Below are 19622 nucleotides of genomic sequence, written 5' to 3' on the forward strand. Positions count from 1 at the left end.
GCGCAATCACCACCACCCGGCTTCCTTTTAAAGACATTAGTTATCTTCTAACTGGGGCAGTCATTTAATGTTTTCACTAATCTTCTGCCAAAAGACTTGTTATTTCTAAAGGAAAAACTTATTTCAAATGCTAATTAAAACCCATGTCCTAGCATAAAATGTGTAAATATGTCTTTATGCCATATTCAGTAGCTGTGGGTTTTTTTTTAAATTTTTAATAAACTTAATACCTTTCTGAACCTTTCTGAAGACTTTACCATGTCCATGTGTGTTCATACAGGGAGAGGGAGAATCATCCTTGCCTGGTATTCAGTTCCTGGGATAGTGTAAGATAGACTAACACGGAAAAATTCCTAACCATGGTAAACTTCTAAAACCAGAACACCATCACCGGTATATGGCTTGATAGCACAGGCTGGCTTTGAACCCAATGCAAACCCCAGGCCTTATCCTACCCTTGGCCTCCTAAATGTTGGAACTGCAGGCATATGCCACCATGATACCTGGCTGTCTGTTCAGGCTACTACACAACCCAGCCACCAGCTGTACCCAAATCTCAATAGGTTGAGACCTAATCAGTATTGAGTTTCCTAGGCAGTTCTGTTCACAGCCAAGACTGAAAACTAAAGAAACACTGAAAGCTTGGGAGCCTTTTTCTATGCTGAGCTTTGAGGTTTTTGATTTCTCTGTGTAACACCTGGCTGTCCTGGAACTCAAGACTCTACTTCTGCTCTACCAAATTGAGTTGTGTTTTGCTTATGTGCCTGTATATCATGTTTGTGACCTAGTGCTTGAAGTGGGTGTCTGAACCCCTGAAACTTGAGTTACAGACAGATGAGTCGCTATGTGGATGCTGGGAACTGAACTGGGTCCTCAGTCAATGCTAACCATTGAGCCATTTTTTCTCACCCCTGGTATTTTGCTTTTTAATTCAAATGTTCTCCCCATGAAGAAAACTTCCTTCCATTTCCAGACTGAAAATATTTTAAAATTCTGATCACAAAACCCAGGTACAGACTGTACTGGCATGAAGTTCACATACTCTCACCCAGGTACTTATAGTTTCCTTTTCTGACTTGGGCTCAGACCTCTACTTTTATTCCCGTTTCTGTCTCTTTACTCATCATTTGCACAGTTCATGAACAAAGTAATATCAGGTTAAACCCTAAAAGCCAAAGCTTTGAACTGAGAAAAAAAGGTCTGCAGTGACACATTGGAAACTTTAGAATCAGTATATTAGAAGACAGTCATACATTTCAATAACTGCTTAAATTCTGATACCCAGATTTAAGCATGTGAACATGTGACTTTAAAACATACAACAAAGCTATTCATAATTTGCTATACTACCAACATTAAATTGCAGTTACGTTGGGACCTAAGTCAAATAGCAAGCCTGTAACAGACCTAAGAAACACCTTTCTTGGATTACACATGCAAATCACTTCTCCACATACAAGGTCTCTTCATTTTAATTTGTAAATTACTTGGGCTTTGGAAGTCACCACCCAAGGGCTTATCATGGTTTGAGGAGAAGGGGACCATGTTTTCTATGTGTATGTGTGTGTATATGTATATATGTATACATATATATACTTTTTAAAAGATGGCACAGCAGAAGGGAATGCAATCTAGAAGAGCAAGCCCTTAAGCAGTAGCTTGATAAACTTTAGGAATGTATCATTTCTATCACTAGTAACAGGCAAAATTATGTATTATGCCACCTTCTAGTAATGGCTGAGGCAATACATTGCAGAGGCATTACAATTAGTCCACTTCATACAACTAGACAGACCCAACATGTGATTACTAAATATTTTCTTTTTCTGATTACCATTAAATACAGAATTTTAATTCCATAGCTTAACAATTAAGGGTCACAACACATACCTAGCATGTCGGTCTAATAATGTACACAGCTATTATCAGTTACACAAGATATGGCCTGACAGATGCTAGGAAACTTTTTAAAGTAGCTTTTTTTTTTTTTTTACAAGTATTAAACTTCATCTTGCACATTGAAGTCATCATACATACAGGGCAAGTCAGAGCTTTTATATTTGTGTTTATTCTTCATTTAACTTTTAAAACACTACTATAGTTGAATATTAAAACAAAACAATAGCCAAGTAGTGAGTATATTATGATTACAGTCCTTCCCACATTCACTACTGCATTTAGAATGACAAAGAGGAACTGGCCCATTAAGAGGTCTGACACTGAACACCACCTCTGGGGTGATGTTCATCATCCTCATATGCTTCTCCATTATAATGACGCCGTCTTTCCTGATTTGGATCAAAGTCCACCAGTTCTACCTGATCCATTTCATCAGTCTCTTCCACTTCCTTCCTTTCAGGAAGGAGTTTTTCCAGCAAAGAGAGCTTATCAGGAGAGAGAAAGCCATTTTCAGGAAAGTTTACCTGCAAAAAATAAATTACAGGTTAAGGTTGATTCTAATCTTTAAAGTACACTCAACTATTTTCCCCAGAAAAACATGTAATTTCCCATTTCTTGAGGTACACCTTGCAACTCTGGTTTAGAACCATTTAGTATTCTTTTTAAGAATTTTTCCCAGATTTTTCTGTGTAGCCCTGGCTGTCCTGGAATTCGCTCTGTAGGACCAGGATGACCTTGAGTGCTGGAATTAAAGGTGTGCACCACCACTGTCTGGCCAGATGGTTTATTCTTTACCAACCCCCTGGTGTGCTAGATTATAGGGACACACTACCCAGGCCAGGTGCTAACAAAGTACGACTTTCTAAGCCAGCCAGCATCCCCTGCAGCCATCAAGTCACATGGTTTTCCAATTCTTTCTGGACAAAGAGTAAGCGCATGTACTTGGTTTATATTAGCTAACCATTCTCAAATGTCCTTGAACATTATAGCTTACCTTAAACTCAATGATAAGACGTCCCTTTTCATATGGCCGACGATATATTGGCATACCTTCATTTAGCACACATTTTATATCTCCATGCTTGACAATCTGACCTAAAGACATTGATGCCAAATTCATTCTTAAGTATGGTCAACATTTGCATAAGGCACCCCCCCACAGACGAGAAAACCAACAACCATGTTGTCTTGAGGTATCCAACATTCATCCAGGCCCTCGCTATAATTTTGTTTCAGCCCTAGGAAGGACATAAGCAAGGAAAGGACACTTTTTCCTCAGAAGTCCAAACATGAAAACAGGCTCATCTAGTTGTACCTGGATGAGAAGTGATGACTATGGTTCGGTTGTCAAGAGTGGATATTGGCTTTTGGAAGCCGCACAATGCTTCAACCAGCTGTATGTCCATACACATGAAAAGATCTTCTCCTCGTCTATAGCAATATAAATAAAAGGCATAGTCACATATTTCAAACCACCAAATGACTACACACCACAGTGGGCAAACTTATCATTTGGAAACCAAACAACTGAAAGCTGAGATTAGCAAATTATTTGGAATTGGCCAGCTGTTTGCTGAATAGCCTACAAAATTCAACCACAGAGCTGGGTACAATGGTGTATGTTTGCCTATATTGCCAGCACTTAAGAGGTAGAACACAAAGGGCAGGAAGACCAAAGCTGCTTAAACCTACACTCCCCACACCCTGGTTTTTTGAGACGGGGTGGGAATGGGAGGGGTTTCTGTGAAAAAACAAACAAAAAAAGGCTCTGGCTGTCCTGGAACTGATTTGTAGGATGGCCTTGCACTTACAGAGATCTAAGGTTAAAGGTATGCACCACCACTGCTAGCTAAATCTGGTACTTAAGAGGGGAAGAGAAAAAAAGACCCCCCCCCCAAAAAAAAATTGAGGCTAAAAGAAGCCAACACACATTTGGAACACAGGAATCAGTGCAAATTGCAAATTGAAAACAGACCTGGGTTAGATCTTTACTTAGGCCAATTATGACTATTTAAGTGATAGTAAAAAGTTCTTTGCTAAGAATATATTAAGTATTATGCCTTAAGTTAACTTCCCCAACTCTGAAATCTTTTCCAATACAGAATATACACCTGCCACACCTCCAAGTTGAGTTTGGAAATCTTGTGCTTCAAGATACAAATTCAGTACAGCAGACTTGAATGTGTACATATACTTAAAGAGTCTTAAATTGTAGTTTTTTATTCAAAGTGTTTGGGTATTTACACATAAAACAACTAAACTCAGCCAGGCATTGGTGGTGCACACCTTTAATCCCAGCACTCTGGAGGCAGAGGCAGGCGGATCTCTGAGTTGGAGGCCACCCAGGTCTCCAGAGGGAATGCCAGGATAGCCTCCAAAGCAATACAGAGAACAAACAAAAAACCCAAGAAAAAAATCAAAACTCAGCATGAACTAAGGTGAAAGTTATTACTTTGAATTGACTGTCCTGAGACTGAAGGGGTATTATCCAGCCACAGAAACAAACAGAAACAGGCAAGAAGTTAGTTTGAGATTAAGTCTTTACCGTGTAAAAACAGCATGGTCCTTCTGGTCTAACACAATGATAATATCTCCTGGTTCCAGTCCTGGTTCTTGGTCTCCTTCACCATGGAATGTTATCTTCTGACCATCTTTCATGCCTAAACACAGATTGATTTTGTACTTTTACTGATATTGGACATGAAGGTCAAGATCATAAAATCTACTAAAATACACATGTGGTCTGAGAATGTAATCCAGTGGTATAGCATATGCTGAGGCCCTGGGTTCAATCCTCAGTACAATTCCTGCAAGACATCCTTCTGGCCTCTACATGCACAATTTTTTTTTTTTTTTTTTTTTTTAAGCATCCTCTTTGTGGATGAAAGATACCACAGAAATGGCTTAAAAGGACTACTTTTAAGGCTATCAAACAGTAGAGGACACAATTCTCTACAAAGAATCAGGCCCTTTATACTTAGCTGCATATCCATCCTAAGTCTCAACTTTCCCAAAGAGACATTTCATTCAAGCTACTGAGGATTAAAAATGCCCACGCTGGAACCAAATTGGCAACTGGCAAACACTATAGCCACTAACTGTTAATTATTTCTATTGTGTAACAATCTGTAATTACTACCATTAATCTAAGCAGCAGTGTCAATTGCCTTTTTTGTTGTACCAGCAGTATTTCTCATAAGAAAACTGTTTACTTAAGTAAATTCATAATTAAGTATTCTTTCCTTGAAGCTTCTTCCCTTCCACTCTTTATTATCTTTCCTGTATCATGTTCATTCTGCTCAAAAACTAAAGTAAAAATTCATCTTTTTCGATACATAGCTCTGTAGTAAGTCATTACCCAGTACCTAGACTTACTAAAAACAAAAAGGTGTTAGCCAGGTGGTGGTGGCTTTAATCCCAGTATGCAGAGGCAGACAGATTTGAGTTCAAGGCCAGCCTGATCTACAGAGTAAGTTCCAGGACAGCCAGTCTTGAAAACCCAAAAAAAGATTGTTTACTATTGGATACTATCTTAGTGGTCCATATACAAAATACTGAGTATTTTTCAATATAGCACTTTTTTTTTTTTTTTTTAAAAATGGTATGTTTATTGAAACTTCTACCTGCTTCTAATTCTGCCCCACATAGTTTAATGAAGTTTTCCCCATCTCTTTTCTTTTGGTGTGCTGTATACATGTTCATGGAGGCCAGGAGAGGTGGTCAGATATCCTTTGTCCACCTAGGCCACAAGCCCCAGTGATGTGGTCTTCACCCCCTAGACCTCCATGGCAGGAGTATACAGACTAGTATATGGCCACACCTAGCTGGAAACCCCTTTGGTGCTGGGAATTTGAACTCAGGCCCTCATGCTTATTATACCATCAGTGAGCCCAGGGACCATGTTTGGGGGGCAGGCTTAAGATCCCAGCACTAGGGAGGCAGAAGTAGGCTACATACTGAAACTTTGTTGAAAAATGTTAAAAACCGGGGCTGGAGAGATGGCTCAGTGGTTAAGAGTAGTTCAATTCCCAGCATCCAAGTGGCAGCTCACAACTGCCTGTAACTCCAGTTCCAGGGGATCCAACATTCTCATATAGGCAATACTCCAATGCACATGAAATAAAAATAAATTAATCATTAAAAAAATGTTAAAAAACGTAAAAACTGCCCCATGTTGCCACTGAAGGCTGGGCGGATGTCATGGTCTATGCTACAACCTGAAGCTATGGCCATGTACATGATCCCAGCTGCATCAGAGGGCCTTGTCTGGGCCCACAGCCCTACTGTAACCAGGAGCCCTGTTAATATTCTGTGCTAACGCCACAAACCACGTGAAAGCCCATGATCCATGCCCCCAAAGACCACAAAGAGCAAATAAGCTACACTGGCAGTGAGAGGCACAGTTTAGAAAGGAACATGGAAAACTTCTGTGACAACCTCTACCCCTTTCCCCAGTAAGAGCCTAACCAAGAAGCCACTGAAAAGAAAAAAACCGTGGTAAGATGCTGAAGTGTCACTCTATATAACAGGTGGCCTTCAGCAGGATTGCAAGGACTAGATTCTATTTATGGGGAAGGTCATGGACAGGAAAGACTGGGAAGCAAATGGGATAGGGGTATAGGGTATATGAGGGGAAATTCCCAAAGAATTGATAAAACATCGGTGAAAACTATTTTTTTTTGTCTTTGAAGACAGGGTTTCTCTGTGTAGCCGTGGAACCCTCTCTGTAGATCAGGCTGGCCTTGAACTCAGATCTGAGTGCTGAAATTAAAGGTGTGTGCCTTGACCTCCCAGCCCCAAACCCCATTTTTACTGTATTCTTTTAACTTGAATGTGAATTTAACTGTACTACCCAGCTGTAGTCCCAACACTTGGGAGATGGAGGCAGGAGGACCAAGAGTTCATGGTCACCCCTAAGTACAGAAGTCCCACTCTATCTCAAAATAACAAACAAGTTATTTAGCCAAAGGACAGAGTGAGGCCAGCCTCGGCAAAATCCCCATCTCAATAGAAGAAAAAGAAATTTTTATTAAGCTGAACCAGAAAAAAAGGACTGATATGCACACATATTCCTTTTGTTTTTCGAGACAGGGTTTTTCTGTGTAGCCTTGGAGCCTATCCTGGCACCCGCTCTATACATCAGGCTGGCCTTGAACTCACCCAGATCTACCTGCCCCTGCCTCCCAAGTGCTGGGATTAAAGACGTTCCCCACCAATGCCTGGTGGGCACACACATTCTTTAAAGATGTGTTATACTAGGTGTGGTTACATGGGAATGTAACCCCTGCACATGTAAAAAGCCAGAAATCTATATTTTAATGAGCCTATTCCTCACCTCACATACACCCATTTATGTTATTCCTTAATTCCTAAGAATGTGCACAGTATAAATTTTTAAAGACAGGATAATTACATATCAGAAGACTGGATAAAATGTTCTGTAACTATTGCCACTGAGCCAGAAAGACAAATCTTACACACTAAGAGTATGTAATATAAATGTGGGAAGGGCCAAGGCCACACAACGTCTAGAAGAACTGTTGGCAGTTGATGTTTACTGGAGGGGAGTCCCTTTCTTTGTTAGTGTAGCCACCGATAAATGCCCATGTTCCAGTAAATAACCCCCCCCCATGCTCACACAAGCACTACTAATTAAACTAAATGTATCACAAACAACCCTACCACAAAATGATGAGAATGGCAAGTGCTACAGAAAACAATGAGGGATGGAGTGAAAATTACCAAACTACGTTATACACTATGAATAAAAAACACGATTCAGACTATAGAGTGGATCAGAACTCACCTTTATCAATATGAACTTCTAAAATCTTCTTCTCTCGAACTATCTTTCTTCCATTGCAACTTTTACATCTGTCTTTAGGACTGATGCGTTCTCCATGACCCTGGCATTCCATGCACACTGACTGAATTTGCTGAACCATTCCTGGTCCGATCTGATGAATCCTGATTTGCATGCCGGTCCCCCGACAGTTGGGACAGCACTCAACTGCTCCTTTCTTACCACCTCGGCCTAAAGAGTTTAAAAAAACAAAAACAAAAAAACAAAACTTTGTGTATTAACTTTGTAATAGAATCTAAACTCCTTAGGATTTTCAAGGGCTTATGTACTGCTGTCCTAAATAGATTCAGGAGCCATTTCAAAATCATGAGTTTTTAAACAGAAACAAACAAGGTAGGCACGCATGCTATAAATCTCAGCAGTTTCAAAGAGGATGGTGGAAAATCTTCCCTTTTGAGTTAGTTTAGAAATGGTTCAACAATGGAGGTCAGCAAGCAACTGTGTGTTAGTAAGGGGTGTATGTGTGAAGAAATGACATTTTTTAGACATGAGAATGCCTAAGAGTGTCAATAGTCTGTTTTTTGTTGTTGTTTTTTCGAGACAGGGTTTCTCTGTGGCTTTCTTTGGAAGCTGTCCTGGAACTAGCTCTTGTAGACCAGGCCGGTCTCAAACTTAGAGATCCTCCTGCCTCTGCCTCCCGAGTGTAAAGGCATGCGAAGCCACCACCACACAGCTAAGTGTCAATAGTATGTATTCTTAGGATTTTGGTAGAAACAAAGGGGTGGGAAGAAGGGAAGGCAGGGCCTAGTGAGATGACTCACTTAAGAGCACTGGCTGTTCTTCCAGATGACCTGGATTTGATCCCAAGCACCCACGTAGTGGCTCACAACCCTCTTTAACTCTAGTTCCAGGGGATATGATGCCTTCTTTTGGCTTCCATAGGTACTGCATAAAGCAGTACAAGAGATAAACACTCAGACAGGCAAAACTCCCGTGGGGTGGTAGAGAGGTGGGGAGTGGGGTGTCCTGCCTTTGCAGTTAGAGTTCAAAGTAGGCAGGCCTAACAGTGAAGACCTCTGCAAGCACCTGCGGTATTTTACTTTCTGAGTGAGTAGTGAGCCAGGCAGTAAACTCCAAGACTGCCTGCACCACCATCTTAATGTTCCGATAGCACATTTCCACCTTGAGAGAAGGTTTTGCTGGTCTCACTAAGCTTGACCAACCCCAGAGTTTGATCTTTTAATGCCTGGTTGAAGAAAACTGGTTACTACAAGTTGTCTTCTGACCTCCCAGACACCGAAACATGCATATGCAAATACAAAGTATTAAAAAAAAATTGCTACTTAGGGCCTATACAGATTAGGCCCATCAGCACCTTGTAATAAAGGGAGAAGCTATTGTCAAGGCCTCACCCCTGCATACACATTTTCTTCTGTAATATAGCTACTGAATAAGGTGCCCATCCTTTTGTAAGCAATCCCTCACCCATATTCCTGTAAACAACTCTAATGGGACTCAAAACATAGGCACACAGGAGTATCAAGGAACAGAAGGGTTTTAGTGGAAGTTGAGCAGGAGAGCAATGATGAAAATACATTATATACATGCATGAAAACGTCACAACAAAGCCATTACGAGTTTTCTTGGAAGGTTCACTCAGCTCCTTTTAGTGTAGCATCAGTTTTGTCTATCCAGAAAATTAGGCATAAGGGCTTGTAGTAATCCCCAGGTTGAGGCAGGACACAAATCCAAGGCCAGCCTAATCTATAAAGACCTTATCTCAAAAACTATAACAACCCAACAGTAAGTAAGAACCCTTACCTTCACATTTGTCACAAATCACATTCTTTTGCAGAGCTAATTTTCTTGTTGCGCCATTATACAAGTCTTCTAAGGTCACTGAGAGCTGATGCACAACATTTTTACCTGGAACAAAACACTGCTCATTAAAAACCCATGTGTAATGTTTGCTGAAGGCACCATAGAAATGGAAAAGGATAATCAAAGACCAGTCTTATACTATACACCTGTTGAGCTATACCCATATACAACATTCATCCAATAACTTGATTCTCAAACTGATTTAATCACAGTTAAAGTGAATTACATCAGGGGTTCATTTGCCTAACGACACAAAAGAGGCCCCCTCTTAGAAATGCAGCGACTAAAAGTCACTCAATGTTCAGGCACATTTCACAACAATTCAAAGCATGTATCCCTTTAGAGGTTTCACTTACTAAGCATTAAGCAACATGGCCAGTTACTTCATCCAAACAGTACATTCTTTCTAATCAAGATTGGCTAGAGAAGCCAATATTGAGACACTACTGAAACAATTCCTACTTCTGTTTCAATAGTTTACTGCCAGGCTAGAACTGGTTGTTTCAAATGACAAATTTCTTATGCTTTTTGTAATAGAACAGAAAACTTTAATGATGGGCGTATCATGTGTTCAATATAGCAACTACTAGTCACAATTTAAGTGTGGTGACTACCACAGCTGGAGAGAATATCCACCCTCCCTCCCTTAAGTTAATCTTAATTTAAAGACTCACATCTGGCTAGTGACTACAAAGGAATGCCACATGTAATTAATTTACCTATGGCAATAGGAGGAGGAGGTTGAGATCACACAAGGATAATCAGGCTATGGAAATAAAATTACCCTCTATGGTTAATAAGTTCCTAGCCAGTGATCCTTCCACTAGGACTTTATCCATCACCAAATGGCACTGCCTGGTGGCTAACAACAGTTTCAATCCTTTCTGACCATCATACCTAAAGGAACATTTACTCTTTTAAGTGAGATGTTAAGTATCATATCCTTTTGTTTCTAGCTTTACTTTAGATTTCTACTATCACAAAAAGAACATGTAAGCAGGTTCTTCCAAGTTGAAAGTTGCCCATTTCTTAACTTTGTATACAGAGTACAGAAAAGGAAAAACAAAGCTTCTGGAAACTGACCAAGTATACTTTCCAAAGCAGCAGCAACAAAAACCCTCATATTAAAATAAGCCAAAAGTTAGTAGCTCATACTATCCTTATGGTTCACAACAGATTTTTTTTAATTTTAATTTTTGTGCATACATGTTTGTATGAAAGCCCAGAGGTCAGAAGAGGTTATCAGATCCTCTTGAGCGGGAGTTACAGGCAGTAGTGAGCCATGCACTGAAATCTGGATCTTCTGCAAAGAGTACAGTATTCTTAACCACTGAGCCACTTTTCAGGGCCACAACATTCATTTCCAGTAAATTCTTGTAAAAACACAGTAAACAAAAATGAAGTACTATTGACCTCCAATGCTATCTTCCCAAGAAGTCTGTCTAGCTCAGAGACAACTTTTTTGTTAAAACATTAAATGCATATAAACTGAGTTAGCAAGCTAAAGTAAGATTAAACAGGCAGCAGGTTATCTGGAGGCAATGAGCTGTTTTCAGTCTTGGCTTGCTATGTTTCAGTTTTCTCAACTCTTCTTTAACTGATAAAGGCCATTACACTTAACCATTTGTGTTTGTTCTAGGGGCATGATGTGTAAGGGCTTAGAAGCCCAGGTTGCCATGCTGTTATCTTACTGTTTGGGTATCTGTGGATGGGAGATACCCACTAGATTGGCTTAGCTATTTTGATTACATAAAAATCTCAACTATCTAAATTTCTTTTTTAAAAATCTCAATTTTAAATGACACCAGAAATCAGAGGCATCATACCAATATGTAAACAAGCACTGAAGGTAGTAAATTCAGTTTTTCAGTAGCAGCCATTTCATTCTGCTGCAGGTAAGCTGTACTTTTTCTTACCTCTCCGTTCTCTTTGCATCCTCCCTCCTCCTCCAAAGAACATGTCAAAGATATCCATGGGTGAGCCAAAACCACCACCTGCTCCGCCCTCTTTAATGGCCTGTTCTCCTCCTTTATCATATAATTCCCTTTTTTTGGAATCAGCAAGAACTTCATAAGCTTGAGAAATCTGTTTAAACTGTTTCAGAAAAAGAAATCCCATTAGAAATAACTGTCACACGGCACAGCCACTGTATTACAACCTTGACTTTCGGGCACCAGCAGTACACACATGGCAACACTGCTGAACTGTTCGAGAATGTACTTGCCTTTTCTCCTTCATTTGGATTCTTATCAGGGTGGTACTTCAAGGCTAATTTTCTATATGCCTTCTTCAGTTCTTCCTGGGTGGCATTGGGTTTGACCCCCAAAACATCATAGTAAGTGGTTTCTTTCACCATCTTTCACAGCCTGAAATCAGAAAAACGGGGAGCTTTAAACCAGCTTTTAGTGCTGTGCAGAAGCGCCACCTGCCTCTGCCTCCTGAGAGCCGGGTTCAAGGTGTGAGCCACCATGACCGGCTTTTAATTGGTAGTTTTTAGCAAACTACCAGAACTAGAGCAATCTGTTCTTTGCCGTATAAAGAACACTGCCTTCGCTAACTTTAAAGCTATCAATTCCTGATATGATCTGGCTGAAAATTCTAACAGACTAAATATAAACGTAAATTGCGGGGAACTCGAAAGCCTTTCTAGCAGCTGGTTCCTACTCTGCCGCACTAACACATGTGTGATGGGGCTCCTTCCGGTTTCCTTTCCCCACAGGTTGTGCTAGTAACCCAAAGCAGCACTGGTAGGTTCTGTCCATTGGTTAGTACATTAGCACTGCCTTTGTACATCTGATAAAGGCCCTCACTCGCCGGAAAAGGACAGTGGACTCCCGGGGGTGGAGGAGTGGCTTATGAGACCAGCTCCGGGGAGCAGGTGCCCCCGGCCCCGTCGCCATCCTGATCCTGCTCGCCGCTTACCCACTCTCGTCCCTCAGGCCCGCCAAGCTGACTCGCCCTCTGGATTTCCCCCCAGCACCTGGCGCCTACAGTTAAGGTTTCCTTCCTTTCTCCCTCCCACCCGGATCGAAAAGGCGGAGGGGGAAGGCCGGACCTCAACAAAGAGAGGGAGGAGAGCCAGGAGAAGAAGCACAAGCCGCAGCCTCCGCCCGGCTCCTCCCGCAGCCCCTCACCCCTGCCTCGGTCCGCGCGTGCGCAGCGCTGCCCACCCGGCGCGGGCGGCGGGGAGAAAGGGGTGCGCACCGACAGGAGTCTGAGGCGGGCGCCGAGTTGGCTCGGGCCTTGGGCCTCCTCGCGGCGTACAGACGGTCGGGGAGGGCGCCGGGCATCCCGGCGGCCTTCCGAAGCCGGATTCCGGCTCAGGGAGCCCGCAGCCCCTGCCCACGCGGGGCCAACCGCCTCCGGCTGCGGCTCCCCTCGGCTATCTGGCGCCCAGGCCGCACGTCGCGGCCGAGGAAGGCCCGAGGGCCGAGACTCACCGGTGAGCGGGCCGGTGCCGGAGAGCGGAAAGAGGAGCGTAGCACAACGCAGTTGGGGCAGACGCTGCTCCTCCACCTCCCACGGAGCGTTCTGGAAAGTTCCGCCCGGCCCGCCGCAGCCGACCTCTTTTGTAGCCGAGCCCGGGCGCGTCACTCGCCGGAAGTCCCGCCCCACGCCGCTGCCGCCGCCCCTCGGTTACCTGGGCAACGGCGCGGGGGCGCTGGGGTTGGGAGTGGCCGTGCCCAAGGGCCTTGTGGGGGTGGACTCAGGCCCGGGTTCCGAGACTCGTGGAATCTTCTAGAGGCCTTTCTTTACTGTGAGGGCCCAGAGTGCGGAAGTCTTGAAGTGCAGAGGTTATGTATGCCGCAGGCGCTTCGCCGAAGGGGACCTGCCGGAACCCAACCCCAACCCTAACCCCACCCGGAGCCTAATTTTTTGCAGCCCCTTATTTCTGAGCCCTGCAGGCAAGAAATGCTGAGCCAGACCGGCCTAGTCGCCAGACCAACCTTGCAGGCTTTGAATCTGGTGGTTTCACCCAAGTGCACTTCCGTGTGAGAGCTTTCTGGGCGAGCCCAGGCTTCAAATCCTTAAGTCTCCAATGCCTCAGGCCGAGGGAACCTGGGGCTGCAGCAAACAGGGAATGCTTTATGTAAATTGAGGGCAGTGGATTCTTTTCTAGTCAATCTCCCACTACGTTTGACTGCAGAGTAGCAACAAAAAAGAAAATTTCTTTAGCTAATTGTTTTAATTTTCTGACCATCTTTAGGTCTAGTCAGCGAATCAAAATCTGCAGTTGGCAAAGTGAACCTTAGGCCTTCAAAGGACAGAATGAAAAAATGGAGTGTTTTTTTCTTATTCAGTAACCCAGTAGACGTATCAAACAAAGCAGCTGGAGGTGCAAGCTTGGGAAAGTAGAGTTGACATATTTTATAAAGATTTACTTTCAATCTTGTGTGTCTGTGTAGGTGCCCAAGGAAGTCAGAGGCATGGAGTCTGTTCAGGTTACTTTTATACAGAGACTCGTATATTTTGTTTGGATTTTTTATTTTTATATTTACTGTATGTGTATGAGTGTTTGGTTTATATGTGTGTATGTGCACCACATGCATGCCTAGTGCCCCTGGAGGTCAGGATAGGGAGTGGGATCCCAGGTAATTGGAATTACAGGCTGTTGTGAGCCACCTGGTGCTTTTAACTGATAAGCCATCTCTCTCTACCCTCCTTGGCTTTGTTTTTTCAGAAAGGGTCTTGCCACATTATAGACCAGGGTAGCCTAGTACTCTCTGTAGCCAAAGCTGGCCTCAAACTCTGAACTTCTCAGCCTCCAGGCAGTTGTGAAGACTAATACATGCTCTTAACCACACCACTGAGCCTCCTGCTTAGAATTTTGTTGGATGTTGAACAAAGCAAATTACAAGAGAAGTCACAAAATGTAGCTCAGCACTTGTACAAAACGCAGTTGAGCACATTTCCTAACGGACAAAGAAAGCACTGGAAGCCTAGGTGTGTGGAATGTGATGCTTTAAATGTTCGCCTTATTGTGTGTGTGCACGTGGAGCATTGCAGCTTTCTCCTACTTTTCCATAGGTAACTCAGGTCTTCCGTGCTTTACCAGCAGAGCTGTCATCTCAGTGTCTTAAGGAAATCATAGGTAATTGGATGTAGCCAGAGCTAAGGGAGCTGTAAAGGCTGTTTTCAAACCTATCTGGAGACTTCTTTACCTCTTGGTATGTCTTAATAAGCTAAGGTTTTGGAGTGCCAGCCTTGTGCGGTTTGCCTCTTCAGCCTTAATGCTTTCATTAAACTATTTCAGGCACTAAAGCTACACTACTTCCCTTGCAGACTTTTACTATGTGTTTTGTTTTGGCTGAAAAACATTATTTTTCTCATGTGTTACACTCTCAGGTATCATATCAAGTAATAGGTTATACTTTAGAGCAGTACTCCTCCTGCCAGCCTGAAAAAGAGCTGGAATTATAGGCCTGTGCATGCCACCACACTTGGCTTGCAAATATTTCTTTAGGACAGACACCCAGAGCTGAAATTGCTGAGTCAATGTAAGAGCAAATTGAAAATTAAAATAACTTTATGTTGGTTTGTACTGCTTCCACCATTGTGCCAGTGGGTCTTGCAAATATAGGGGATTCTGTTTTGCTCTCTTGCTATTAAATCTTTGCCAGCTTTACAAGTGAAAATTTACAATCAAATGGCTTGGTTTCTACCTATAAGCCCAGAATTTTGGAGGCTCAAGGAGGAAGATCAGGAGTTCAAGACCAACTAAGGCTATATAGAAAGTTTGAGGCTACTTGGGATATTTGAGACTGTATCTGGGGGTATATGTGAGAAATTAATGTTATTGCTTTAATTTGAAGTTTCTTCTTTTGCACAGACATACAAAGCACACATACACATAAAATAACAAAATAAAAAATAAATCCTGCACTTCTGCCTTACTCTGGGGGTCCTGCTGGCCTTGAATTTAAGGAACTCCTGCTTCAGCCTACCAAATGCTAGAATTACAGGTGTGAGCCACCACACCTGACCCTTGTGTTCAGTCTCCTGTACTTTTTTTTCAAGACAGGGTTTCTCTGTAGCTTTTGGAAGCTGCCCTGGAACTTGCTCTGTAGACCAGGCTGGCCTTGAACTCACAGAGATGTACCTGCCTCTGCCTCCTGAGTACTGGGATTAAAGTTGTGCGCCACCACCACCTGGTACAGCTGTATTCTTAATCCATTCTGCCTTACAGAATACCCTCAGCCTTCAAGTCTGGCTTGGTAGGTAGTGTAACTGCCTGTGTGCAGATGGGGTGAGAGAGTATTTGCTGAGACATTTGTCTGTAGTGTTTTCAAGCAGCGTGGACTTTGAATTTGGCACCCCTACCCTGTCTTCTTGTTTCTCTCTCCACCCACCCACCCACCCTCCCTCTGTCTCTGTCTGTCTGTCTGTCTGTCTGTCTGTCTGTCTCTCTCTCTCTCTCTCTCCCTCTCTCTCCCGGGGGACAGGGCCTTGTGTATTCCAGGTTCACCTCAATCTTGAATTTGGTGTGATGACTTTGAACTCCCAATCTTCCTCCTTCCACCTAGTTTGGAATCATGTCTAGCTTCTTGTCTTTTTTTCTGGGGAGGGCTCAGGAACAGGAGAGAGAGCCTTCTCCAGGCAGTGTTCACAGGTTCCTCAGCCACCCCAAACTGGGGTTCAGCGATCCTGAGGGCAGATAAGTATATTATGTATGTTCCCATCATCTCAGATGAGCACTGGGTAAGTTGTAGGGTGTGATTTGGGTAGAAATGTAGTAAGGCCTTGGACATGCCCAGTTCCGACTCTTTGGCATAGGCATTAGTTTAGGAAGGTGGTCTGTCTTGTGGCCTTCTTGGTCTTCCTCCTTAAGAATCTTAGTAAGTAAAAATGTCTCCTTAACAATTTCACACAGAGGACTTCAAGAACAAGGTTAAGGACTCATAGAAAACTACTTTACAATTTAGAAAAAGTGTGTGCTCACTTTCCATCCTTTCACTCCCTCACATCTTCAGGTGTTGTCTTTGATTTTTTTTAAATGCTGCCAGGTGTGGTGGCAAGAGTGTGTACCTATAGTCCTAACTACTCTGAAAGTTATGGCAGGGTTATTACTGAAGCCCAGGAATTTGAAGACAGCCTGGGCAACATGGCATCAAAAATACAGTTGGTTTTTTTTTTGGGGGGGGGCAGGGTTTCTCTGTATAGCCCTGGCTGTTCTGGAGCTCACTCTGTAGACCAGGCTGGCCTTGAACTCACAGAGATCCACCTGGCTCTGCCTCCTGAGTGCTGGGACTAAAGGCATGTGCCACCAACACCCAGCATACACTATGTCTTTAAAGGAAAGAAAAAGCAAGCCAGGTTACTTCTGTGTACCTATGACCTCCTTTAGTCCTGAGCCATAGAGAATCCTCCCTCCTCTGGCATTGCTTCCACGACCTTTATCGTCCTTCCTTCTCATCCTCCTACCCTCCCTGCTCCATCCCCTTTCTTGTCCTTATTCTGCTAGATATTCTGCACTGTGCTTGCTTGGCACATTCTGTTCTGCTGCCACTGAGCTGTACCTTCAACACTACCCCTTTTTTTTATGTAACAGTTTATACATGGGATAAGTTATCAGTTCAGGGTGTGGTTCAGGAGTAGAGTGCTCACCTAGCAGACCTGAAATCCCAAATTTGAACCCTAACACTAGCACCATCACATAAAAAGATAAACTGTTAGAATCCTAAAACCATCCAGAACTTCTGAAATAAAATTCACATTTCTTAGCATAGAGCATGAATCATTACTACTTGGTTTCTGCCCACAACCACCTCCAGCTACTTATGATCTGGTCCACATGGTTACTGAGAATTACAGTGTACTCCATTGAAATATGGCCCTTATTTTTAACCTTTTTTTTTTTTTTGGTTTTTCGAGACAGGGTTTCTCTGTGTAGCTTTGGAGCCTATCTGGCACTCTCTCTAGAGACCAGGCTGGCCTTGAACTCACAGAGATCCGCCTGCTTCTGCCTTCCGAGTGCTGGGATCAAAGGTGTGCACCACCAACGCCCGGCTTAACCAAAATCTTTATATGGTCAAAAAGCATAAATAGATGTAGACACTATGTAAACAGCTAACAATAAGCAAAATTGCAATACAACATAATCATCTACCATCCCTAATATAAATGTCTATCATTTATGAGGAAATGGTCAAATAATACAAATGGGCAATTGATAGAGAAGGCAGTAAACATTTATGATATGATTGAGCATGTTACAAAAGAAACTCAATGACTGGCAAGATGGCCCAGTGGTAAAGGCACTTGCTCCCAAGCCTGGCAAGTTGATTTCCAGAACCCATTTGGAGGAAGGAGAGAACTCCCACAAGTTGTCCTCTAACCTCTATATGAAAGCCATGGTCCACGTATATCACAGACACAAACATGAATGTAAAAGAGAGAAAAAATACTCAAGTCCTGAATGAATGTGGTGGTGGTGTTAGGCCAAGTAGCCCAAGACAGAAGAATCATGAGTTCATGGCTAGCCTGGGTTACATAACAATAGCATATCTCAGACATAAAACAACAGGGTGGGGAGAAGGTTCACTGGGGGAGAGAACTTGCTCTGTATACTAGAGGACCTGAGTTCAAATCCAGAACCCACATAAAATCTAGGTGTGAGGTAGGTTTTGTAGCCCATGCCTTTAATCCCAGAACTGGGTGGGGATGGGGCAAGGGTTGTTGGACAGAGGCAGGCAGATCTGAGTTCCAGGTTATCTAGTGCTACATAATGAGACCCTGTCCCAAAAACAAAAAGGAAAAATTGGGTTAGGTAGTTTAATATCTGAAATGCCAGCATTGCAGAGGGGGGGGGCAGAGACAGGGATCCAGGAGCTCACTGGCCACCCAGTCTAGGCAAATCAGGATGCTCCATGAAAGGTCATATTTAAAAACTGAAGTGCAGAGTAACAGAGGAGGACATCCACAGCTGCCTCTGCCTTCCTCAGAGCACTAACAGATGAGCACACTCATTTGCACATTCCTGGTGAGTTTGTTATCAGCTTGACAAACCTGAGAAAATGGAACCTTAAGTGAAGAATTGCCTAACTCACATTGGCCTGTGGGCATGTCCGTGGGACATTTTCTTAATTGCTAATTGATTCAGGAGGGCCCAGATAACTGGGCAATGCCATCTCAGGCCCCATGGGCCTGGGCTGTATAAGAAAGGTAGGTATGCTGGTTGTTTTTGTCAACGTGACACAAATCCAGATGTATCTAGGAACAAAGAGGGAATCTTCAAAGTACTTCCATAAGAAGCCTGAATGCAAGTTTGAGAAAGTCTAGATTAATGATTAATGATTAATGTGGGAAGGTCTTCTCACTTCTCACTTCTCACTTCTCACAGGATATACCATGGGTATATCCTGGTGGTCCTGGATGGTAGAAAAAAAGCAGGCTGAGTAAGCTATAAAGAGCAAATCAGTAAGCAACACCTCCCCAAGGCTTCTGTTCCAGTTCCTGCCCTGACTTCCTTTCATGATGGGCTAACCTGTTAACCCTTTCCTCCCCAAGTTGCTTTGTTCAGTGTTTTATTATAGAAACTGAGAAGCAAAGTAGGACATGTTCACCAGAAGAGGGTGGAGGATCATCTGGAACTAGAGTTACAAATGGTTGTGAGCCACCACATGGATGATAGGAATTGAGCCTACTCCACTGGAAAACAGCCAGTGTTTAGTAACCACTGAGCAATCTCACCAGCTCCATGGTATGGGGAATTGAGTTCAGTGGTAGAGCATTTGTCTGGCAAGCACAAAGCTCTGAGTTTAGTTTTTTGCATCCCATCCTGCAAAGAAGAAAAGGAACAAAACGTCTTTTAATACCCTCTGATCTGGATAATTTAAACTCATAAATTCCATTTGTCATTTTTTTGCCAGTGCTAGGGGTTGAACACAGGGCTTTGTATGTTCCAGACAAGCATTCTACCACTGAGCTACATTCCTAGCACATCATAGTTTTGATTTTACTTTTATATTTAGATTTTTAAGGTTTATTTATTTAATGTGTACAGATGGTTAGCCTGCATGCATGTCTATGTACCGCATGC

General features: G+C 42.9%; 1 protein-coding gene across 2 annotated transcripts; it reads right to left on the bottom strand.

Moving 5' to 3' along the window:
• Positions 1–1218: 1218 nt before the first annotated feature.
• Dnaja1 (DnaJ heat shock protein family (Hsp40) member A1) lies at positions 1219–13161 on the bottom strand. Of its 2 annotated transcripts, none has more exons than XM_027403366.2 (9): positions 13024–13161; positions 11808–11949; positions 11500–11677; positions 9524–9628; positions 7706–7933; positions 4445–4559; positions 3215–3330; positions 2894–2994; positions 1219–2423 (listed from the first exon to the last, which is right to left on the bottom strand). In XM_027403366.2, the coding sequence occupies exons 2-9, from the start codon at positions 11937–11939 to the stop codon at positions 2205–2207; spliced, it is 1194 nt and encodes a 397-aa protein (XP_027259167.1). In that variant the 5' UTR covers positions 11940–11949; positions 13024–13161; the 3' UTR covers positions 1219–2204. The 2 variants fall into 2 exon arrangements, with proteins under 2 accessions (XP_027259167.1, XP_035295816.1); XM_035439925.1 differs by lacking the exon at positions 13024–13161 and adding an exon at positions 12639–12654.
• Between the last annotated feature and the right edge of the window lie 6461 nt (positions 13162–19622).

The sequence above is a fragment of the Cricetulus griseus genome, chromosome 2 (genome assembly GCF_003668045.3).
Source record: "Cricetulus griseus strain 17A/GY chromosome 2, alternate assembly CriGri-PICRH-1.0, whole genome shotgun sequence".
In the NCBI taxonomy this organism is placed as follows: domain Eukaryota; kingdom Metazoa; phylum Chordata; class Mammalia; order Rodentia; family Cricetidae; genus Cricetulus; species Cricetulus griseus.